The 19787-nt window shown below is 39.1% G+C and overlaps 1 protein-coding gene across 1 annotated transcript in view; it reads right to left on the minus strand.

Annotated features, from left to right (window-relative positions):
* Positions 1-301: 301 nt before the first annotated feature.
* LOC127635719 (paralemmin-2-like) overlaps positions 302-19787 on the minus strand; it is a 197628-nt gene continuing 178142 nt past the window's right edge. Inside the window, exons 10-14 of the mRNA XM_052115949.1 lie at positions 4623-4693; positions 3005-3066; positions 2808-2864; positions 895-1054; positions 302-589 (exon numbers count right to left, since the gene is read on the minus strand). Coding sequence (XP_051971909.1) covers positions 2842-2864; positions 3005-3066; positions 4623-4693 — 156 coding nt within the window. The 3' untranslated portion in view covers positions 302-589; positions 895-1054; positions 2808-2841. The remainder of the gene's footprint in view (positions 590-894; positions 1055-2807; positions 2865-3004; positions 3067-4622; positions 4694-19787) is intronic.

Raw genomic sequence — 19787 nt, forward strand, 5'->3', positions numbered from 1 at the left:
TGTCTATCAACACTCAATAACAGTTTATGTGATGTGTTAATCATAATATTTCTTCCCTAACAATTTGTAAATTGAAAGTAAATCGAAATGAAATTGAAGTGAAAGTTAAATTGAAAGTAAGTGATTGTTTATGTGTAGGGTAGCCTATTTCACACACAATCTGACTACCTGGGAAATGTCAGTCTAACAGAAAAAATTAATGGATCAGTGATATTAAAATTAAGTTTGATGGTCATGCAAATTAGGCTACAGGAGTTTTCTGGGAGAAATAACAAAATAGGAGGGCACCGGAAGATGACCTTGAAAATTTATTTTTTAATTTGTTTTTGCAAAAGCAGTATCATTTATTTTAACACTCAACAAATCACACAGAAAAGTACACAAGAAAAAAAGAAAAGAAAAAGAAATCCCCTCCAAAATAGTTAATCAAGAAAAATCAGCCCAATCAATTTTTTCACTTTAAGATGCTTGCTCGCCCCGCCTTTGCCGCCCCCATTCCTGTCCCTGCTCAGCCGCAGCCAGTTTCTTACAGCCATCTCTACATCTGCCTCAGTGGAATTTTGTTGGGCAGGATTTCTTAACACAGCACCTAAACAAAAAAATAAAAAAAGCAACAGGGGGAAAAAATAAGACAGTAGCACAAAAGTCTATATCTTCGTTTGATTGTTTCTATAAAGACAATTAAGAAAAGTTAGAGCATTTTATAACAAAAAAAAAAAACCTTAAAAGACATTTGGTTGAGAATACTGTGAAATTATTATATAAATATTTAAAAACAACTGATATAAATACAGGTGGTGTCTGTATTTATATCAGTTGTTTTAAATATTTATATATATTTATATATGGGTTGAATAGTGACAGAATGTTGCTTCAACACATTGTAGGACTTACTCAGGAGTACCTGATGAATAGGCCGTGATTTAAGGCCTGTCTTCTGACCCCTACCGCACCAGTTCAGCTGAGTTGAAAGATTCTGTTCAAATATTTTAGTGCAGACTCTCCAAACTGTTTCCTTTAAATTCTTGCCACCAGACAATGACAGTTTAGTTATCTGTGAAGTAAAAGACAAATTTGACTAATCCCATTTCACAACCTGCTGTATTACATTGTCTTTGAAGCACTGCTCTCCCATGCCCACATCCATGGCTGAAGTGCCCTTGAGTAAGTGTTCACTGTGTGCTCTGTGTGTTTCACTAATCATGGATGGGATAAATGCAGAGACCAAATTTCAGCCTTGAAGAAGATTTTGTAACCTGGTTCAGTGGCTAATGTTTGGAGTTAGAAATATATAACTTGCGCTGCATATTTAGTAATTTTGCCTCAGATACATTCGCTTTAACAAGCAGGTTGTTCATTACCACGGCAACCGCTTGCGTGTCATGCTGAATGCGATTTTCGTGTTTAAAAAGTAACTATACATAAGAGACGGAAAGATGCAGATAACCATACATTATTTAAGGTTATTTCTATTCGTTACGATATTGATATATGAACTGATGTTGTCAAGTAAGCTTCATGCTTTCCCGTTCGTAACGTGCACTCCTCTAAACTGTAACGTTAGCCTACGGGTGCTGCACTGCTAGTGACTGCTGCTCATTTTCCCCCGAGAATATCATGTTAACAACAACCCTTTAGAAAACGTAATTTTTCTTTGACTAACGTTAATCTCAGTGTCTCAGTCTCACGCACGCTGCACGCTGAAGTTAACCATGTTCTACACATTTAACTGGGAGTGGGGCTGTCCACACTGTTTTATCCATTGTAGGCACCGCTCACGTTGTGTTTTCGGCTTTGGAAATGGAAAGAACACAACTCCTCCAGACAATCTCTCAGGGTATCTCAGGGTATCTAGTGTCCGATTTACAAACGCCGTGGTGCACCGCTTCACCATCTTGCTTGGAGTCAATGTTTGACAGACCTGCTCACATAGTAACGGTTGCTATGATGTGTGATTGGACAATGGCCGTTTTGTGGGAGGGGCCTGCGAACGGTCAATTTTGTGATGCGTCTTTTTAACTCCCACATGACCTGCATCATTATGGGCGGTTGTCTACACCATTTTGCGCAGTGACGATGGCACTACCACCTGCAAGACACGTTCATCAGAAAGTCCACTGCCCAGTGGGCATTTACACATTGGAACACCATCTCTAACCAAATAACAATGCACGAGATCACAGGTTTCAATGTCATTCACTTTGGCAAATAAAGGCAGCTTGTTGTGCATCAATCAGTTTTTTTTTCGCAGGATCAAAAGCTTGATGACAATGAAAAGCGATCCCCAAAACGAGCAAGAGCAAAGCTCTTGAATGACGTCAGCAGCGACTTTTAAAGGGGCAGGCTGTCGTTATGTCCAATTGGATCACCACACCAATCAGCTGCACCAATCGGCCTATAAGACACACGCCAAGGGAACAGAAACCCAAAAAAATACACAGAAATGACCCTCAGGGTCGTAGCAGTAACCATAAACTACTTAGGCAGCAGTGTGCGTGGGAGAGCGCATCACAGAAGACATAGGACACAAACGGGGAATCTCAACAAACATGAATTATTACATTGCTGTGAAACAGACACATAGTAAATGTAGGGAACAAACAGGGATATACATTTTGATTAAATAAGGGATTGATGAAGCAGTGGATTTCAGTATGTAAGGTAATGTTTGAGTAGTAGGCTAGTTAGATCCATCTGCTCATATATTGTGTTCCTGAGAAAAACTTTACATGACTGCGTCCCAAGTGAACCTCAGCTAAGAACCAAATTATAGATTAAATGTTAGGGTGATGATGGTCACTGTGTACCTGAGTTGGAGCTGTAAACTCGACAGGATCTGGATTATGAGTGGGGCTGAACATTGCCTGTGGAACAGATAATTTATAGACAATTTGACTGACCCTGCAATCAATATGTATTAGACCAGGCTGTGATCTAATATGTAACCACTGGTCCCTCAGATTCAAAAGAAAACCAGCCATATTGACAATGTGTCGAACTTCACCTCTGCTATGACTCTGCCAGTGAAGTGGCTCTTCTCCAGCAGCACGAGCGTTCTCCTCTCCTCTACAAAGACATCAAAATGTATCATTTTTATTTAAAACATAAATAGTAGCCTAATTTCCTTTTACCTAACAGACTTGCATTAACTTGCACATGTGTGAGTAAATATTTATTTTAGTTTAATAGGCGAACAAGTTTCTTCATGCTGGTTTTGTTATGAACACCATAATTAGGACTATTATAATGATAACATATAGAGAAACAATTGACCCTTCGCAAGGAGCTTGATTGACAGGTGATCTGACCAATCATACTTAGCCATCTGCCATTTTGTCCGACAAAGCAGTCAGGGTTAGCAGATTAACATTGGAGGATTTGAACTTGAAAAACGGAATGTACTGACGCCTTTCCGTGGTTAAAACAACATTCATTCTTATGTTCATTCATGTTTATTTGATGCTATAAATGAACTAGAAGGAAGAGATGATTGGATCACGAGCAGCTTTAACTGATGCTCTACAGCGATCTGTCACGACACATTAAAGAGCCACAAAACTGTATTTATTGTTTGAAAAGAAAAAAAGATCAAATTTCAAATTTTGTCTGTCAGCGATGTATTTTTTACGTGTGAGAACATGGTGTGTGTGAGAGCAGCGTAGCTTGTCGGACATAGCGATAGTAACTAAGGGGGGGGGGGGGGATCTTTGGGAACGGTCAATTGTCCAGGAGCTTAATGGCTGTTATTATTACTAGGGATGTCCCGATCCGATACTCAGGATCGTTATCGGCTCCGATACTGCCATTTTTGCGGGATCGGGTATCGATCAGACATCGATCAGACGAGGCCGATCCAAATCCGATATTGTGGGTATACTATTATGTGTTATTGTTAAGCCCCACAAAAGGCACAAAAACATTTATTAAGCATGATCATTATGTTTTCTTTGTTCACAGTTATGCCACCTTTAATAGCACATTGTTCATCAGTGTTTAAAAGGACCTAGTCACCACTTTAGTTGAGGGGCCACACACATGATGAAGTCACTGATAGATATGCTTAGTTAGCAATGAGTACAGTATTGGACAGACCCCAAAATTGACCAATCAAAGCTTATAGTACACAAATTCTGTTGACATTCAAATACAGTAGTCATCACTAACTAAGCATTATCTACTCTATCTACTATTAGCCCCTCAACTAAAGTGGTGACTAGGTCTTTTGAAACACTGATGAACAATGTGCTATTAATGGTGGCATAACTTTGAACAAAGAAAACATAATAATCAAGTGTAATAAATCATAATTCATGATGATGTACTCATCTTAGTTAATGTTTTAATTAAGATCTTGTTCATCCATGAAGTCATGAATGAAAACCGTTGAACTCGTGTTAGTTCCATGATGATTCATGAGATATTAATGAATGAATTAATGCATAATTCATGCATGAATTTATACATGAATTCATGATAATTCATGTACCCTTACCGTAAAGTGTTACCGACCAGGGTAGGGGTGGGCGGTATGACCAAAATTCTGTTTCACGGTATGACTAATTTTATTTCATGGTAAGATAGCGTTTCAGTTGTCTTTTAGGTTAATTAAAACACATACTTACTGTACAAAGGCAAAGACGCTGTGTAATATGGGCCTTGGCTCTGAAAAGAGCCTTTGGGGTGTATGTAGCTCCTGTTGAGAAAAAGAAGAAACATGAAAAGGAGTCAAATATATTGAAAATGCCTTTGTGAAATAATGTGCACTCAATTTATCTTTATTGACTAAAACAGTATGTTAAGAACATGGCAAATCAGAACTGTAGGATGACTTCTAGAATGATCACTTACAAAAATCAGATGAAAATCGATCACTGAAAAAAACAGAAAAGACAATTATTCTATTTTGTTTCAATTACAAAGGTTAATTAAAGCTGCGAGCAGCGATGACGGGCCCAAGCCGGTGGCACCGCCACCCCCGTGCCTTTAGGGTTGCTGTGCACGATGGGCAATAACGTAACCTCGCTTTGACTGTCGAGTAGAAGATGTGTGCTGTAGAGCTCCAACGAACATTCGCATTTCAATATAACTTTCAAACCATTTAAGAATCGTGCGCTGTTTTCTGTGCTGACCACAATCCAAAACGTGCCATAAAGCAGCGGTGCTCAAACTTTTTTGTTTTGGTTTATTTATATAAAGACACAGAGAATATTACTTGCCTTACCGGATTAGAATTATAAAAAAAATAACTAGGGAATCACTAAAACGAGAGAATTATTCTTATTTGATGATACTCTCAAAACATTCCACAACAAATCCTTGAAATTGAATGATATTCAGAACAGAACACGTAATAAAAAACGCTCTCTTTACAATCAAAATGTTTTTACATTTGCGATGTATTTGGATGCTAAACTATTCTTTATTATAGGCTTTGTACTTTACTCACGCTCCAATACCGACGTAGAAAATCATCCGCTTTACATGCTAAAAATATGCTTGGAAACATCACAGTGGAGCAGTGCTTACTGTGAATGATACTGAATTGTACTACTGACTATTTAAACTAGGGCTGGGCGATATGGCAAAATATATTATCACGATATTTTTTTCCATATTGATCGATATCGATATTTGTTACGATATATAATTTAATAATGCTGCCCGTTTGAAAAGTATACTGATAATGATGCCTGAAGAAACCAGAAGGTTCAATAGTTGAACTATATAGTTTATTAACATAAATAAATAACAATGCAAACATTTAACTGTGCAAACATGGATTGGTTGAGAATATATTTTGTTATAAAAGAATATTGATAAACTTTAAATCTAAATGTTAACATTTTACTTTTAGCAAACATGCTTTATCTGCCTTGACAAAACAATGCAAGTTAGCTTGCCTTGTAACTGATTATAAAATATCAAACTAAAAGCTGTGACTACAGTACTATCACATCAAATTTCTTTGGCAGGGCAGCAAACATTTCAAAATGTTTGCAGAGGTACAACCAAGACAACAAATGTAAACAAGTGAACCACAAAGTCCCTGGCAGATTTAAGTACTTAACTGTCAGATAAATAAAATATTAATTGTGTACTGGTTTTAAATATCTCAAATGTTTTAGAGGTAGCAATCTGAGTAAAAAGTGCAAAATGTAAACATTGTAAACCAGTCACTATGCTACACCTTTTAGGTAGTGCTCATGTAACCCTAATTACCCTATTATAGGTTTTTTGCCAGAAAGACTAGTCTGCAAAACTTTTGGACGGAGTAACATTAACATGGGCCCGCATTTTCATACTCTCGGTGTGGTCGCTGGGATGGTACCTTTTCAGGTGACCGAAAAGGTTTTATTTGTGTTTCCGTCTTGGTTATCACCGACCGACGGCATATTTCGCGAGACCGTCTTTATTTGCGCTGTCGTCGCTTTTCAGATATCCAAACCACTTCCATATAATTGACGTCTTGTTACCTTTTTTGTCAACAATTTCCTCAGCTTTGGAAGATAGTTCGAGTTCGTCGTTTCCACTCATTTTTCTTTACACTCACTTTCTTCACTGCCGGTAGCTCAAACAGTGCTCTGCTAGCAAATGGGCGTGTACTTAGACGCACAAGCCAAAATCTGCGTTCTGACTGGCTGTTGTCCGTTTATTTCTGCTTTGTAATAGGCTGTTAGGTCTATCCATATCGAGTAAACATGTCAAAAGTTTATCATCGTAGTCTAAATAAATATTATCGCGATGCCATATCGAGATCGTTTTATCGCCCAGCCCTAATTTAAACAGAGTAATTTTTATATGTTAGGTTTACTATTTTATTATTATATTTTATTGCGGATATAATGAACAGGCTGCGATGTCAAGATTGCAATGATGGAGTGTGTGTGTGTGTGTATTTGTAACCTTAAGTAATCATGGTTTATTTATTCATTTATTTATTCATTTGTTCTTTTATTTATTTATTATTTAACATGCATGTGTGCATTATTAAAAGTACCATTGCAGCAAAGAGAACGGGTCTGAGCCAAATTATGTTAAAGATGTGTTCTGGTGACTGGCGTGTTTTTAAACCAATCAGATAAGAGTAAATCGAGAGTTAGCGATTAGCTCATCTGATTGGCTACATGAAGAAGGTGGACCCGCCCTCCACTTCGCGACTCCCGTTGGAACTACATCATTTCAACAACAAATGGTAGATTTATCAGAAAATTAATCAGAAAGAAAATCAATCGCAAAGATCGCAAAACAATAATTATAAAAGTGGTTGTTTGCTGCCATTTTTTTTGTTTTCTTAAAAATGTAAAACACAAGCATATATGTTTTATCACAGGTTTACAATAAAAATAAGAGTGTGATTTCAAAGCATTTTGAAATTTGATCATCATTCTCGGACGCTTTGATACGTTCGGATCGATCAGCCCATCCCTACTTTCTTTAGACATATGTTTCATGTGTTGGTTTTAATAAAGACTCGGAGTACTCATAAAACTCACAGAACGAAATATGCGTCACACTTTACTACGTTCTCAACAACATGTACAAGTCTTCTTCATACGTTAAAACAACGAGAATACAGAAAATAGGCTTAGAACTCCACCTAGTGGTTATATTATAGAATTAAAGGAGAAATTACATGAGACAGCTTTATAACTGAAATGGCTTTAACTGAAATAGACTAAAGTTTAATATAACTATTCTGATAAGTGTATATTTCCAACATCATGTTTGTGTTATCAGTTTCTGTAAGTTTTTGTGACGTGTTTCAGCAAGATAATGGCTTAGACAGAGCAATAGTTTATTTTCATCTTAACCGGACATTAAAGTTGATCACTGCAATAATTCATAATTCAATATATTGATACCCGATTTCTTTATCAACTGTTTGTTCAATTGAGACATAAGGGGTGATTTCAAAGCATTTTGAAAGTGACACACTTCCTTCTGCCAGTTGGTGGCGCTATAACTTTGACTCACAGTAGTCACATCCATGTGACACACTGCTGAAGTTTCATCGAGATCAGTTAATATATGCAAAAGTTATAACACACTTCCTTGCTTTTATGCTTCCTTTGTGTGCTTTTTGGAGCTTCAAAGTTCATTTGCAATGTGTTCCACATTCAAACCAAAATATCTGACTCTAGGTCAAAGTATGAAACCAATACCCCACTTTTGTCTGAAGGTGGCGCTACTGAGCCCCTGCACCAGGCATCAAAAAGAAAATTCAAGTTTGAAGAGCTGCCACAACAACAGTATTTAAGATATCAATAATCCTTTCACACGTCTACATCTGCCGGTGTTTACATTATACACATAAAGTTTGAAGTAAATCGTGTAACAATAAGTGGGTGATTTTAAAGCATTTTGAAAGTGACACACTTCCTTCTGCCAGTTGGTGGCGCTATAACTTTGACTCACAATAGTCACATCCATGCGATCGGCCTCTTACAGCGAACACACCGCTGAAGTTTCATCGAGATCAATTAATGTATGCAGAAGTTATAACACTCTGACTGTTTCTCGTTTCTCGCCATCATTTCGTTTCTCGCCACGGCCAAACCGTTAGAGATATCAAAAATCTGCCGGCAATTTTTCATGCTCAATGTCTTGACATCATGCTGACCGAGTTTGGTGGCGATTGGTGGAATTCTCTGGGAGGAGTATTCCAAATTCCATTGCATGCGTTTTCAAACAACCCTAAATAGACGGTTTCCTGTTGGTCTGGGGTAAAAAGTAAAAGTATGAAGGATATATGAAACGATGAGATCTATATGTGTACCCAGTTTCATATTATTACATGCAAGCGTGTTTGAGTTATAGACCAAGTTTTCGGACCCTGTTCCAGGGGCGCTGTCGAGCCCCCTGCCACGCCCGGCTACCAGCTTCAGCCCGGCCCTAATGACCGCAGGTTCTGACCCGTGTGCAAAGTTTCAAGAGTTTTTGAGCATGTTAAGAGCCCCAAAAGTGCCCCGTAAGTCGTAAAAAAAAAATAATAATAATAATAATAATAAATATAGCTGCGAGCAGCGATGGCGGGCCCCGTGCCTTTAGGGTCGCTGTGCACAATGGGCAATAACGTAACCTCGCTTTGACCGTCGAGAAGACGTGTGCTGTAGAGCTCGCATCAGCGTGGGCTCTGCAAAAGTTCGCATGGAGGGCACATATCAACCACAAAGTATGCGTGAGCACCCTTCCGATACCTAAAATGAAAAATGAGACACCCTACGGTCTCATGGAGTTAATGGACACACGAAATAAGTACACAAGACTGAAAATTCATATGAAGTGTGCCATTTGAGACAGGGACAGTGCCTAGGACCGTGAACCACAATAGTCACATCTATGAGGTAATTCAAATGTAGATTAATTTTTGATGTCATAGGTCAATATCTTTTGCAGCACTTAAGCGTGTTAATCCAGAAGGCCAGTATTTATCCGGAGGTCTCTGTTCAGGTTTATTAATGTAATTATAATTTACGCACTGCTGAAGTTTCATCGAGATCAGTTAATGTATGCAGAAGTTATAACACACTTCCTTGCTTTTAAGCTGCCTTTATGTGCTTTTTGGAGCTTCAAAGTTCATTTGCAATGTGTTCCACATTCAAACCAAAATATCTGACTTTCTGTTGGTCTGTTTGTTCACTTGAGACATAAGAGGGTGATTTAAAAGCATTTTGAAAGTGACACACTCCCTTCTGCCAGTTGGTGGAGCTATAACTTTGTCTCACAATAGTCACATCCATGTGACACACTGCTGAAGTTTCATCGAGATCAGTTAATGTATGCAGAAGTTATAACACACTCCCTTCTTTTATGTTACTTTTGATGTGCTTTTTGGAGCTTCAAAGTTAATTTGAAATGTGTTCCACATTCAAACCAAAATATCTGATTTTCTGTTGGTCTGTTTGTTCACTTGAGACATAAGAGGGTGATTTCAAAGCATTTTGAAAGTGACACACTTCCTTCTGCCAGTTGGTGGCGCTATAACTTTGACTCACAGTAGTCACATCCATGCGACCGGCCTCTTCCCGCAAACACACTGCTGAAGTTTCATCGAGATCAGTTAATGTATGCAGAAGTTATAACACACTCCCTTCTTTTATGTTACTTTTGATGTGCTTTTGGAGCTTCAAAGTTAATTTGAAATGTGTTCCACATTCAAACCAAAATATCTGACTTTCTGTTGGTCTGAGCTAATGACTGTAAATTAGAAAGTTGTTCGGCCCGACGAGATCTAGAAGTGTTCGAGTTTCATATTATTACATACAAGCATGTTTGATATATGGACAAGTGTTTGAATCCCATTCCAGGTGTCGCTGTCGAGCCCCCTGCCACGCCCGGGTACCAGATTCAGCCCGGACCTGATGGCCGTGGGTTCTGACCTGTGTGCAAAGTTTCAAGAGTTTTCGAGCATGTTAAGGGCCCCAAAAGTCCCAGAAACCTTGAAAAACAATCAAACAATCAAAAAGCAAATGTAAACCCAACAGAGAACCCCCCTCCCTCCCCACACACACACACACACACAAAAAAAATTTGGCAGGCCCATTCTGTCTGTCAGACAGAGAGACACTGAGAGAAAAAACACAGAAAGGGAGGAGGAGGGTCACTCAGAAAGAGAAAAATTTTAAGAAATCCACATTCAAACCACAATATCTGACTTTCTGTTGGTCGGAGCTAATGACTGTAAATTAGAAAGTTGTTCGGCTCGACGAGAACAATATACACGCCGAGTTTTGTAACTGTAGATAGAACTAACTAAGTTATAACACACTTCATGTGTCCATTTTTAGTCATAAATCAATTTCTCGCCACGGCCAAACCGTTCGAGATATCAAAAATCCGTCCGGAATGTAGCATCCTCAATGTCTTGACTTCATGCCGACCGAGTTTGGTGGCGATTGGATTCATTCTCTAGGAGGAATATATATAATTCCAGAGCACGTGTTTCCAAACAACCCATAATAGCCGACTTCCTGTTGGGCTGGCGTAAAACTTAGAGCACGAAAGTTGTTCGGCCCGACGAGACCTACAAGTGTACTGAGTTTCATATCATTACATGCAAGCATGTTTGATATATGGACAAGTGTTCGAATCCCATTCCAGGGGCGCTGTCGAGCCCCCTGCCACGCTCGGGTACCATCTTCGGTCCGACCCTGATGGCCGCGGGTTCCGACCCGTGTGCAAAGTTTCAAGAGTTTTCGAGCACGTTAAGGGCCCCAAAACCTTGAAAAACAAAAATAAAAGCATTTTCACTCCTCAGCAAAATCAGCACCCTCCCCCAGACACAGAGAGACGTAGGGTCAGTGAGAGAGGAGAGAAAATTCTCCAAAACATCCACATTCAAACCACGATATCTGACTTTCTGTTGGTCTGAGCTAATGACTGTAAATTAGAAAGTTGTCCGGCTCGATGAGAACAATATAATTCCTGAGTTTTGTGACTGTGGGTCAAAGTGTAAAGCAACCCCCACTTTTGTCAAAAGGTGGCGCTACTGAGCCCCTGCACCACGCCCGTTTCTGAAACTTTGCACATGTGTACTGGCTAATAAATGTGATGAGTCTGTCGAGTTTCATGCAATTTCAAGTATGCTAAGAGTCTCAAAAGCATCAAAAAGAATATTCGAGTTTGAAGCGTTGCCGCGGCGACAGTATCGAAGATATCAATAATCCTTTCACATGTCTACATCTGCCGTGTGTTTACATTATACACCTAAAGTTTTAAGTAAATCGGGTAAAAATAAGTGGGTGATTTCAAAGCATTTTAAAAGTGACACACTTCCTTCTGCCAGTTGGTGGCGCTATAACTTTGACTGACAATAGTCACATCCATGCGATCGGCTTCTTCCAGCGATCACGCTGCTGCGGTTTCATGGAGATCAATTAATGTATGCAGAAGTTATAACACACTTCCTGTTTCTCTTTTCGCGCCATCATTTCGTTTCCTCGCCACGGCCAAACCGTTAGAGATATCAAAAATCTGCCAGCAATTTTTCATGCTCAATGTGTTGACATCATGCTGACCGAGTTTGGTGGCGATTGGTGGAATTCTCTGGGAGGAGTATTCCAAATTCCATTGCGTGCGTTTTTCAAACAACCCTAAATAGACGGTTTCCTGTTGGTCTGGGGTAAAAAGTAAAAGTATGAAGGATATATGAAACGATGAGATCTATACGTGCACCGAGTTTCATATTATTACATGCAAGCGTGTTTGAGTTATAGACCAAGTTTTCGGACCCTGTTCCAGGGGGCGCTGTCGAGCCCCCCTGCCACGCCCGGGTACCAGCTTCAGCCCGGCCCTGACAGCCGCGGGTTCTGACCCGTGTGCAAAGTTTCAAGAGTTTTTGAGCACGTTAAGAGCCCCAAAAGTGCCCCAATAGTCGTAAAAAAAATAATAATAATAATAATAATTAAAGCTGCGAGCAGCGATGGCGAGCCCAAGCCGGTGGCACCGCCACCCTGGGCCTTTAGGGTCGCCAGCGCACGACGGGCAATAACGTAAGCTTCGCTCGACCGTCGAGAAGATGTGTGCAAATTCCAAGAAATCCACATTCAAACCAAAATATCTGACTTTCTGTTGGTCTGTTTGTTCACTTGAGACATAAGGGGTGATTTAAAAGCATTTTGAAAGTGACACACTTCCTTCTGCCAGTTGGTGGCGCTATAACTGACTCACAATAGCAACATCCATGCGATCGGCCTCTTACAGCGAACACACTGCTGAAGTTTCGATCGAGATCAATTAATGTATGCAGAAGTTATAACAGACTTCCTGTTTCTCTTACTGCCTTCTGCCAGTTATTATAGGCTTTGTACTTTACTCACGCTCCAATACCGACGTAGAAAATCATCCTCTTTACATGCGTAAAAATATGCTTGGAAACATCACAGTGGAGCGGTGCTTACTGTGAATGATACGAATTGTACTACTGACTATTTAAACAGAGTAATTTTTATATGGTAGGTTTACTATTTTATTATTATATTTTATTACGGCTATAATGAACAGGCTGCAATGTCAAGATTGCAATGATGGAGTGTGTGTGTGTGTGTATTTGTAACCTTAAAGGGGTCATATAATGCCATTTTTGTACAAGTTAATATGAATCTTTAGGGTCTAAATGAAAACTTTGTAATATACTTTTATTAAAAATTCTCATTAGTATTTTAAGAAAACACTAATTTTAACTGCTCAAAAACAGCTCCGTTTTCAGCACGCCGTTTCAGTGCATATGACTTTAAATGATAATGAGGTTTGGTCACCCGCCCCTCCCTCCGTTCTGGGGGAATTCTAGTCTTGAATCATATGCATTTGCAAGATGTAAACAGTATTTTGCCAGTATTGTGTTACCATTCATCTTCATGCAGTTATAACTGTTTTTTTACATTACTTCTTAATCAGTAACATACAAGTAAACCAGGTGTAACTTAGTGTTACCATGTTAACTGTAACACCTGCGTACACAGTTTTTAATAACACAATAACCATAACGCGTTGTTCATTATAAACGTGGGATTATGAATTATATTGAGAACGTCGTAGCGTTATGGAAAACATGCCGTAATGTACCCTGAGTGTAAACATTAGCCACATGCAGTTTAGCGTTGTTTTGGTTAAACTCACCTCTGAATGCTGCTTTACCTGCAGTTGAGCGTTGTTAAACTCACCGATGAATGGGGTTGTACACCACAATGAGCGTTGTTAAACTCACCGATGAATGCGGTTGCCTATGAAGCAGCTAAACCTTTGCTGAGAGGGCACTTTGATATCAGATTGTGAGGGTTTTTAAACATAAAAAAACTGTTGGAGGGCCAGATAAAGATGATCTGGGGGCCACCATTATACTAGCCCTGCCATAGATCATTTATTGTAGCCTATTCCTTTTTATTTTTATTTATTGCAGTCTCGACCCATTCGCAGCAGACCAAAAACATACGTGCAGGTCCAGCTGTTTCGTTTTGGTGGTGCGATTAAGACTTTCGTCGAACATCAGCACGAACGGTCCGTGATTTTGGAAATTAGTCATCATCCGCTATTCCAAAGCGTAATGGCTGATGGCTGTCGTTTGCTGGAGACCCTTCACAGCAGTTAGATGTTTTTCACTTTTTGAATGAGACTCCAGCGCCCGTACACCCAACATTCCCAATTTAATAGCTTTCTTGCATAAGCAGTAGGCTTCAAATGCATTATTTGCAACTGGCTTTAACCAAGCACGAAATTCAGATTTTTCAAGCCAAGTATCGCTAAACTTGCACTTCCTCATAGCTGAATAAAATCCGTTTAACGTCTTTCTGTGGTATCCGAGAGACTCGCGCCAATAACACGAAAGCTCAAAGCTGATTGGCTGTTGCATGTTGGTCTATTTTGTAGTCATAATACAGTGAATTACATTTGGACTAGCGAAATAAGAAACTACAACACCACGGAATTAAAAAAAAACATTCCAAAGCTGCTGGGAGCATTTAAATGAGATTTACATGGACGTAGGAAAATTAAGACCTGTTAAAAATTATTTAAGACCTAGAACACAATACTTCAGCAAATTTAAGACTTTTTAAGGCCTTAAATTGTCATTTTGAAATTTTAGACTTTTTAAGACTTTTTAAGACCCCGTGGAAACCCTGTTTTTTTTTTTTTTGTTTTTTTTGTAGAGTATTTTTTATTGTATCACCAAAGCAATGACGCTCACGACTCCCGTTGAAGTATCCAGCATCTCTAAGGTCTGCAAATAACTCCATCCAGAACTGAGACCTATATACATTTTTAAGAGTCCTCAAGCTGATGTTTACACCGTGTACAGCGTCACGAGTGGCCCTCGTTAAAATATTGAACGCTAATGATGCAGTATGTCTTGTTTTTCCGTCTGGTCCGCCTCTTTTAAAAACTCCAAACACCGTTCTCAACAGTCAACACGTACAAGTCTTCTTCTTACGTTAAAACAACGAGAATACAGAAAATGTGCTTAGACCTCCACCTAGTGGTTATATTATAGAATTAAAGGAGAAATTACATATGAGACAGCTTTATAACTGAAATGGCTTTAACTGAAATAGACAAGTTTAATATAACTATTCTGATAAGTGTATATTTCCAACATCATGTTTGTGTTATCCGTTTCTGTAAGTTTTTGTGGCGTGTTTCAGAAAGATAATCGCTTAGACAGAGTAATAGTTTATTTTCATCTTAACCGGACATCACAGTTGATCAGTGAAATAATTCATAATTCAATATATTGATACCGATTTCTTTATCAACTGTTTGTTCAATTGAGACATAAGGGGTGAATTCAAAGCATTTTGAAAGTGACACACTTCCTTCTGCCAGTTGGTGGCGCTATAACTTTGACTCACAATAGTCACATCCACGCGACCGGCCTCTTCAAGTGAAGAAACTGCTTAAGTTTCATCGAGATCAAGTAATGTATGCAGAAGTTATAACACACTTCCTTGCTGTTTAAGCTTCATTTATGTGCTTTTTGAGCTTCAAAGTTCTTGTGCAATGTGTTCCACATTCAAACCAAAATATCTGACTCTAGGTCAAAGTATGAAACCAATACCCCACTTTTGTCTGAAGGTGGCGCTACTGAGCCCCTGCACCAGGCATCAAAAAGAAAATTCAAGTTTGAAGAGCTGCCACGACAGCAGTATTTAAGATATCAATAATTCTTTCACACGTCTACATCTGCCGTGTGTTTACATTATACACCTAAAGTTTGAAGTAAATCGTGTAACAATAAGTGGGTGATTTTAAAGCATTTTGAAAGTGACACACTTCCTTCTGCCAGTTGGTGGCGCTATAACTTTGACTCACAATAGTCACATCCATGCGATCGGCCTCTTACAGCGAACACACCGCTGAAGTTTCATCGAGATCAATTAATGTATGTAGAAGTTATAACACTCTGACTGTTTCTCGTTTCTCGCCATCATTTCGTTTCCTTGCCACGGCCAAACCGTTGGAGATATCAATAATCTGCCGGCAATTTTTCATGGTCAATGTCTTGACATCATGCTGACCGAGTTTGGTGGCGATTGGTGGAATTCTCTGGGAGGAGTATTCCAAATTCCATTGCGTGCGTTTTCAAACAACCCTAAATAGACGGTTTCCTGTTGGTCTGGGGTAAAAAGTGAAAGTATGAAGGATATATGAAATGATGAGATCTATATGTGTACCGAGTTTCATATTATTACATGCAAGCGTGTTTGAGTTATAGACCAAGTTTTCGGCCCCTGTTCCAGGAGCGCTGTCGAGCCCCCTGCCACGCCGGGTACCAGCTTCAGGCCGGCCCTAATGACCGCAGGTTCTGACCCGTGTGCAAAGTTTCAAGAGTTTTTGAGCATGTTAAGAGCCCCAAAAGTGCCCCGTAAGTCGTAAAAAATAATAATAATAATAATAATAATAATTAAAGCTGCGAGCAGCGATGACGAGCCCAAGCCGGTGGCACCGCCACCCTGGGCCTTTAGGGTCGCCAGCGCCACGACGGGCAATAACGTAAGCTCAGCTCGACCGTCGAGAAGATGTGTGCAAATTCAAGAAATCCACATTCAAACCAAAATATCTGACTTTCTGTTGGTCTGTTTGTTCACTTGAGACATAAGGGGTGATTTAAAAGCATTTTGAAAGTGACACACTTCCTTCTGCCAGTTGGTGGCGCTATAACTGACTCACAATAGCAACATCCATGCGATCGGCCTCTTACAGCGAACACACTGCTGAAGTTTCGATCGAGATCAATTAATGTATGCAGAAGTTATAACAGACTTCCTGTTTCTCTTACTGCCTTCTGCCAGTTATTATAGGCTTTGTACTTTACTCACGCTCCAATACCGACGTAGAAAATCATCCTCTTTACATGCTAAAAATATGCTTGGAAACATCACAGTGGAGCGGTGCTTACTGTGAATGATACTGAATTGTACTACTGACTATTTAAACAGAGTAATTTTTATATGGTAGGTTTACTATTTTATTATTATATTTTATTGCGGCTATAATGAACAGGCTGCAATGTCAAGATTGCAATGATGGAGTGTGTGTGTGTGTGTGTATTTGTAACCTTAAAGGGGTCATATAATGCCATTTTTGTACAAGTTAATATGAATCTTTAGGGTCTAAATGAAAACTTTGTAATATACTTTTATTAAAAATTCTCATTAGTATTTTAAGAAAACACTAATTTTAACTGCTCAAAAACAGCTCCGTTTTCAGCACGCCGTTTCAGTGCATATGACTTTAAATGATAATGAGGTTTGGTCACCCGCCCCTCCCTCCGTTCTGGGGAATTCTAGTCTTGAATCATATGCATTTGCAAGATGTAAACAGTATTTTGCCAGTATTGTGTTACCATTCATCTTCATGCAGTTATAACTGTTTTTTGACATTACTTCTTAATCAGTAACATACAAGTAAACCAGGTGTAACTTAGTGTTACCATGTTAACTGTAACACCTGCGTACACAGTTTTTAATAACACAATAACCATAACGCGTTGTTCATTATAAGCGTGGGATTATGAATTATATTGAGAACGTCGTAGCGTTATGGAAAACATGCCGTAATGTACCCTGAGTGTAAACATTAGCCACATGCAGTTTAGCGTTGTTTTGGTTAAACTCACCTCTGAATGCTGCTTTACCTGCAGTTGAGCGTTGTTAAACTCACCGATGAATGGGGTTGTACACCACAATGAGCGTTGTTAAACTCACCGATGAATCGCGGTTGCCTATGAACGCTAAACCTTTGCTGAGAGGGCACTTTGATATCAGATTGTGAGGGTTTTTAAACATAAAAAAACTGTTGGAGGGCCAGATAAAGATGATCTGGGGGCCACCATTATACTAGCCCTGCCATAGATCATTTATTGTAGCCTATTCCTTTTTATTTTTATTTATTGCAGTCTCGACCCATTCGCAGCAGACCAAAAGCGTGCGTGCAGGTCCAGCTGTTTCGTTTTGGTGGTGCGATTAAGACTTTCGTCGAACATCAGCACGAACGGTCCCGTGATTTTGGAAATTAGTCATCATCCGCTATTCCAAAGCGCGTAATGGCTGATGGCTGTAGTTTGCTGGAGACCCTTCACAGCAGTTAGATGTTTTTCACTTTTTGAATGAGACTCCAGCGCCCGTACACCCAACATTCCCAATTTAATAGCTTTCTTGCCTAAGCAGTAGGCTTCAAATGCGTTATTTGCAACTGGCTTTAACCAAGCACGAAATTCAGATTTTTCAAGCCAAGTATCGCTAAACTTGCACTTCCTCATAGCTGAATAAAATCCGTTTAACGTCTTTCTGTGGTATCCGAGAGACTCGCGCCAATAACACGAAAGCTCAAAGCTGATTGGCTGTTGCATGTTGGTCTATTTTGTAGTCATAATACAGCGAATTACATTTGGACTAGCGAAATAAGAAACTACAACACCACGGAATTAAAAAAAAACATTCCAAAGCTGCGGGAGCATTTAAATGAGATTTACATGGACGTAGGAAAATTAAGACCTGTTAAAAATTATTTAAGACCTAGAACACAATACTTCAGCAAATTTAAGACTTTTAAGGCCTTAAATTGTCATTTTGAAATTTTAGACTTTTAAGACTTTTTAAGACCCCTGGAAACCCTGTTTTTTTTTTTTTTTTTTTTTGTAGAGTATTTTTTATTGTATCACCAAAGCAATGGCGCTCACGACTCCGTTGAAGTATCCAGCATCTCTAAGGTCTGCAAATAACTCCATCCAGAACTGAGACGCTATATACATTTTGAAGAGTCCTCAAGCTGATGTTTACACCGTGTACAGCGTACGAGTGGCCCTCGTTAAAATATTGAGCGCAATGATGCAGTATGTCTTGTTTTTCCGTCTGGTCCGCCTCTTTTAAAAACTCCAAACACCGTTCTCAACAGTCAACACGTACAAGTCTTCTTCTTACGTTAAAACAACGAGAATACAGAAAATGTGCTTAGACCTCCACCTAGTGGTTATATTATAGAATTAAAGGAGAAATTACATATGAGACAGCTTTATAACTGAAATGGCTTTAACTGAAATAGACAAGTTTAATATAACTATTCTGATAAGTGTATATTTCCAACATCATGTTTGTGTTATCTGTTTCTGTAAGTTTTTGTGGCGTGTTTCAGAAAGATAATCGCTTAGACAGAGTAATAGTTTATTTTCATCTTAACCGGACATCACAGTTGATCACTGCAATAATTCATAATTCAATATATTGATACCGATTTCTTTATCAACTGTTTGTTCAATTGAGACATAAGGGGGTGATTTCAAAGCATTTTGAAAGTGACACACTTTGCAAGTGACACACTTCCTTCTGCCAGTTGGTGGCGCTATAACTTTGAAACTCACAATAGTCACATCCACGCGACCAGCCTCTTCCAGTGAAGAAACTGCTGAAGTTTCATCGAGATCAAGTAATGTATGCAGAAGTTATAACACACTTCCTTGCTGTTTAAGCTGCATTTATGTGCTTTTTGAGCTTCAAAGTTCTTGTACAATGTGTTCCACATTCAAACCAAAATATCTGACTCTAGGTCAAAGTATGAAACCAATACCCCACTTTTGTCTGAAGGTGGCGCTACTGAGCCCCTGCACCAGGCATCAAAAAGAAAATTCAAGTTTGAAGAGCTGCCACGACAACAGTATTTAAGATATCAATAATCCTTTCACACGTCTACATCTGCCGTGTGTTTACATTATACACCTAAAGTTTGAAGTAAATCGTGTAACAATAAGTGGGTGATTTTAAAGCATTTTGAAAGTGACACACTTCCTTCTGCCAGTT

The sequence above is a fragment of the Xyrauchen texanus genome, chromosome 43 (assembly GCF_025860055.1).
Source record: "Xyrauchen texanus isolate HMW12.3.18 chromosome 43, RBS_HiC_50CHRs, whole genome shotgun sequence".
Taxonomy (NCBI): domain Eukaryota; kingdom Metazoa; phylum Chordata; class Actinopteri; order Cypriniformes; family Catostomidae; genus Xyrauchen; species Xyrauchen texanus.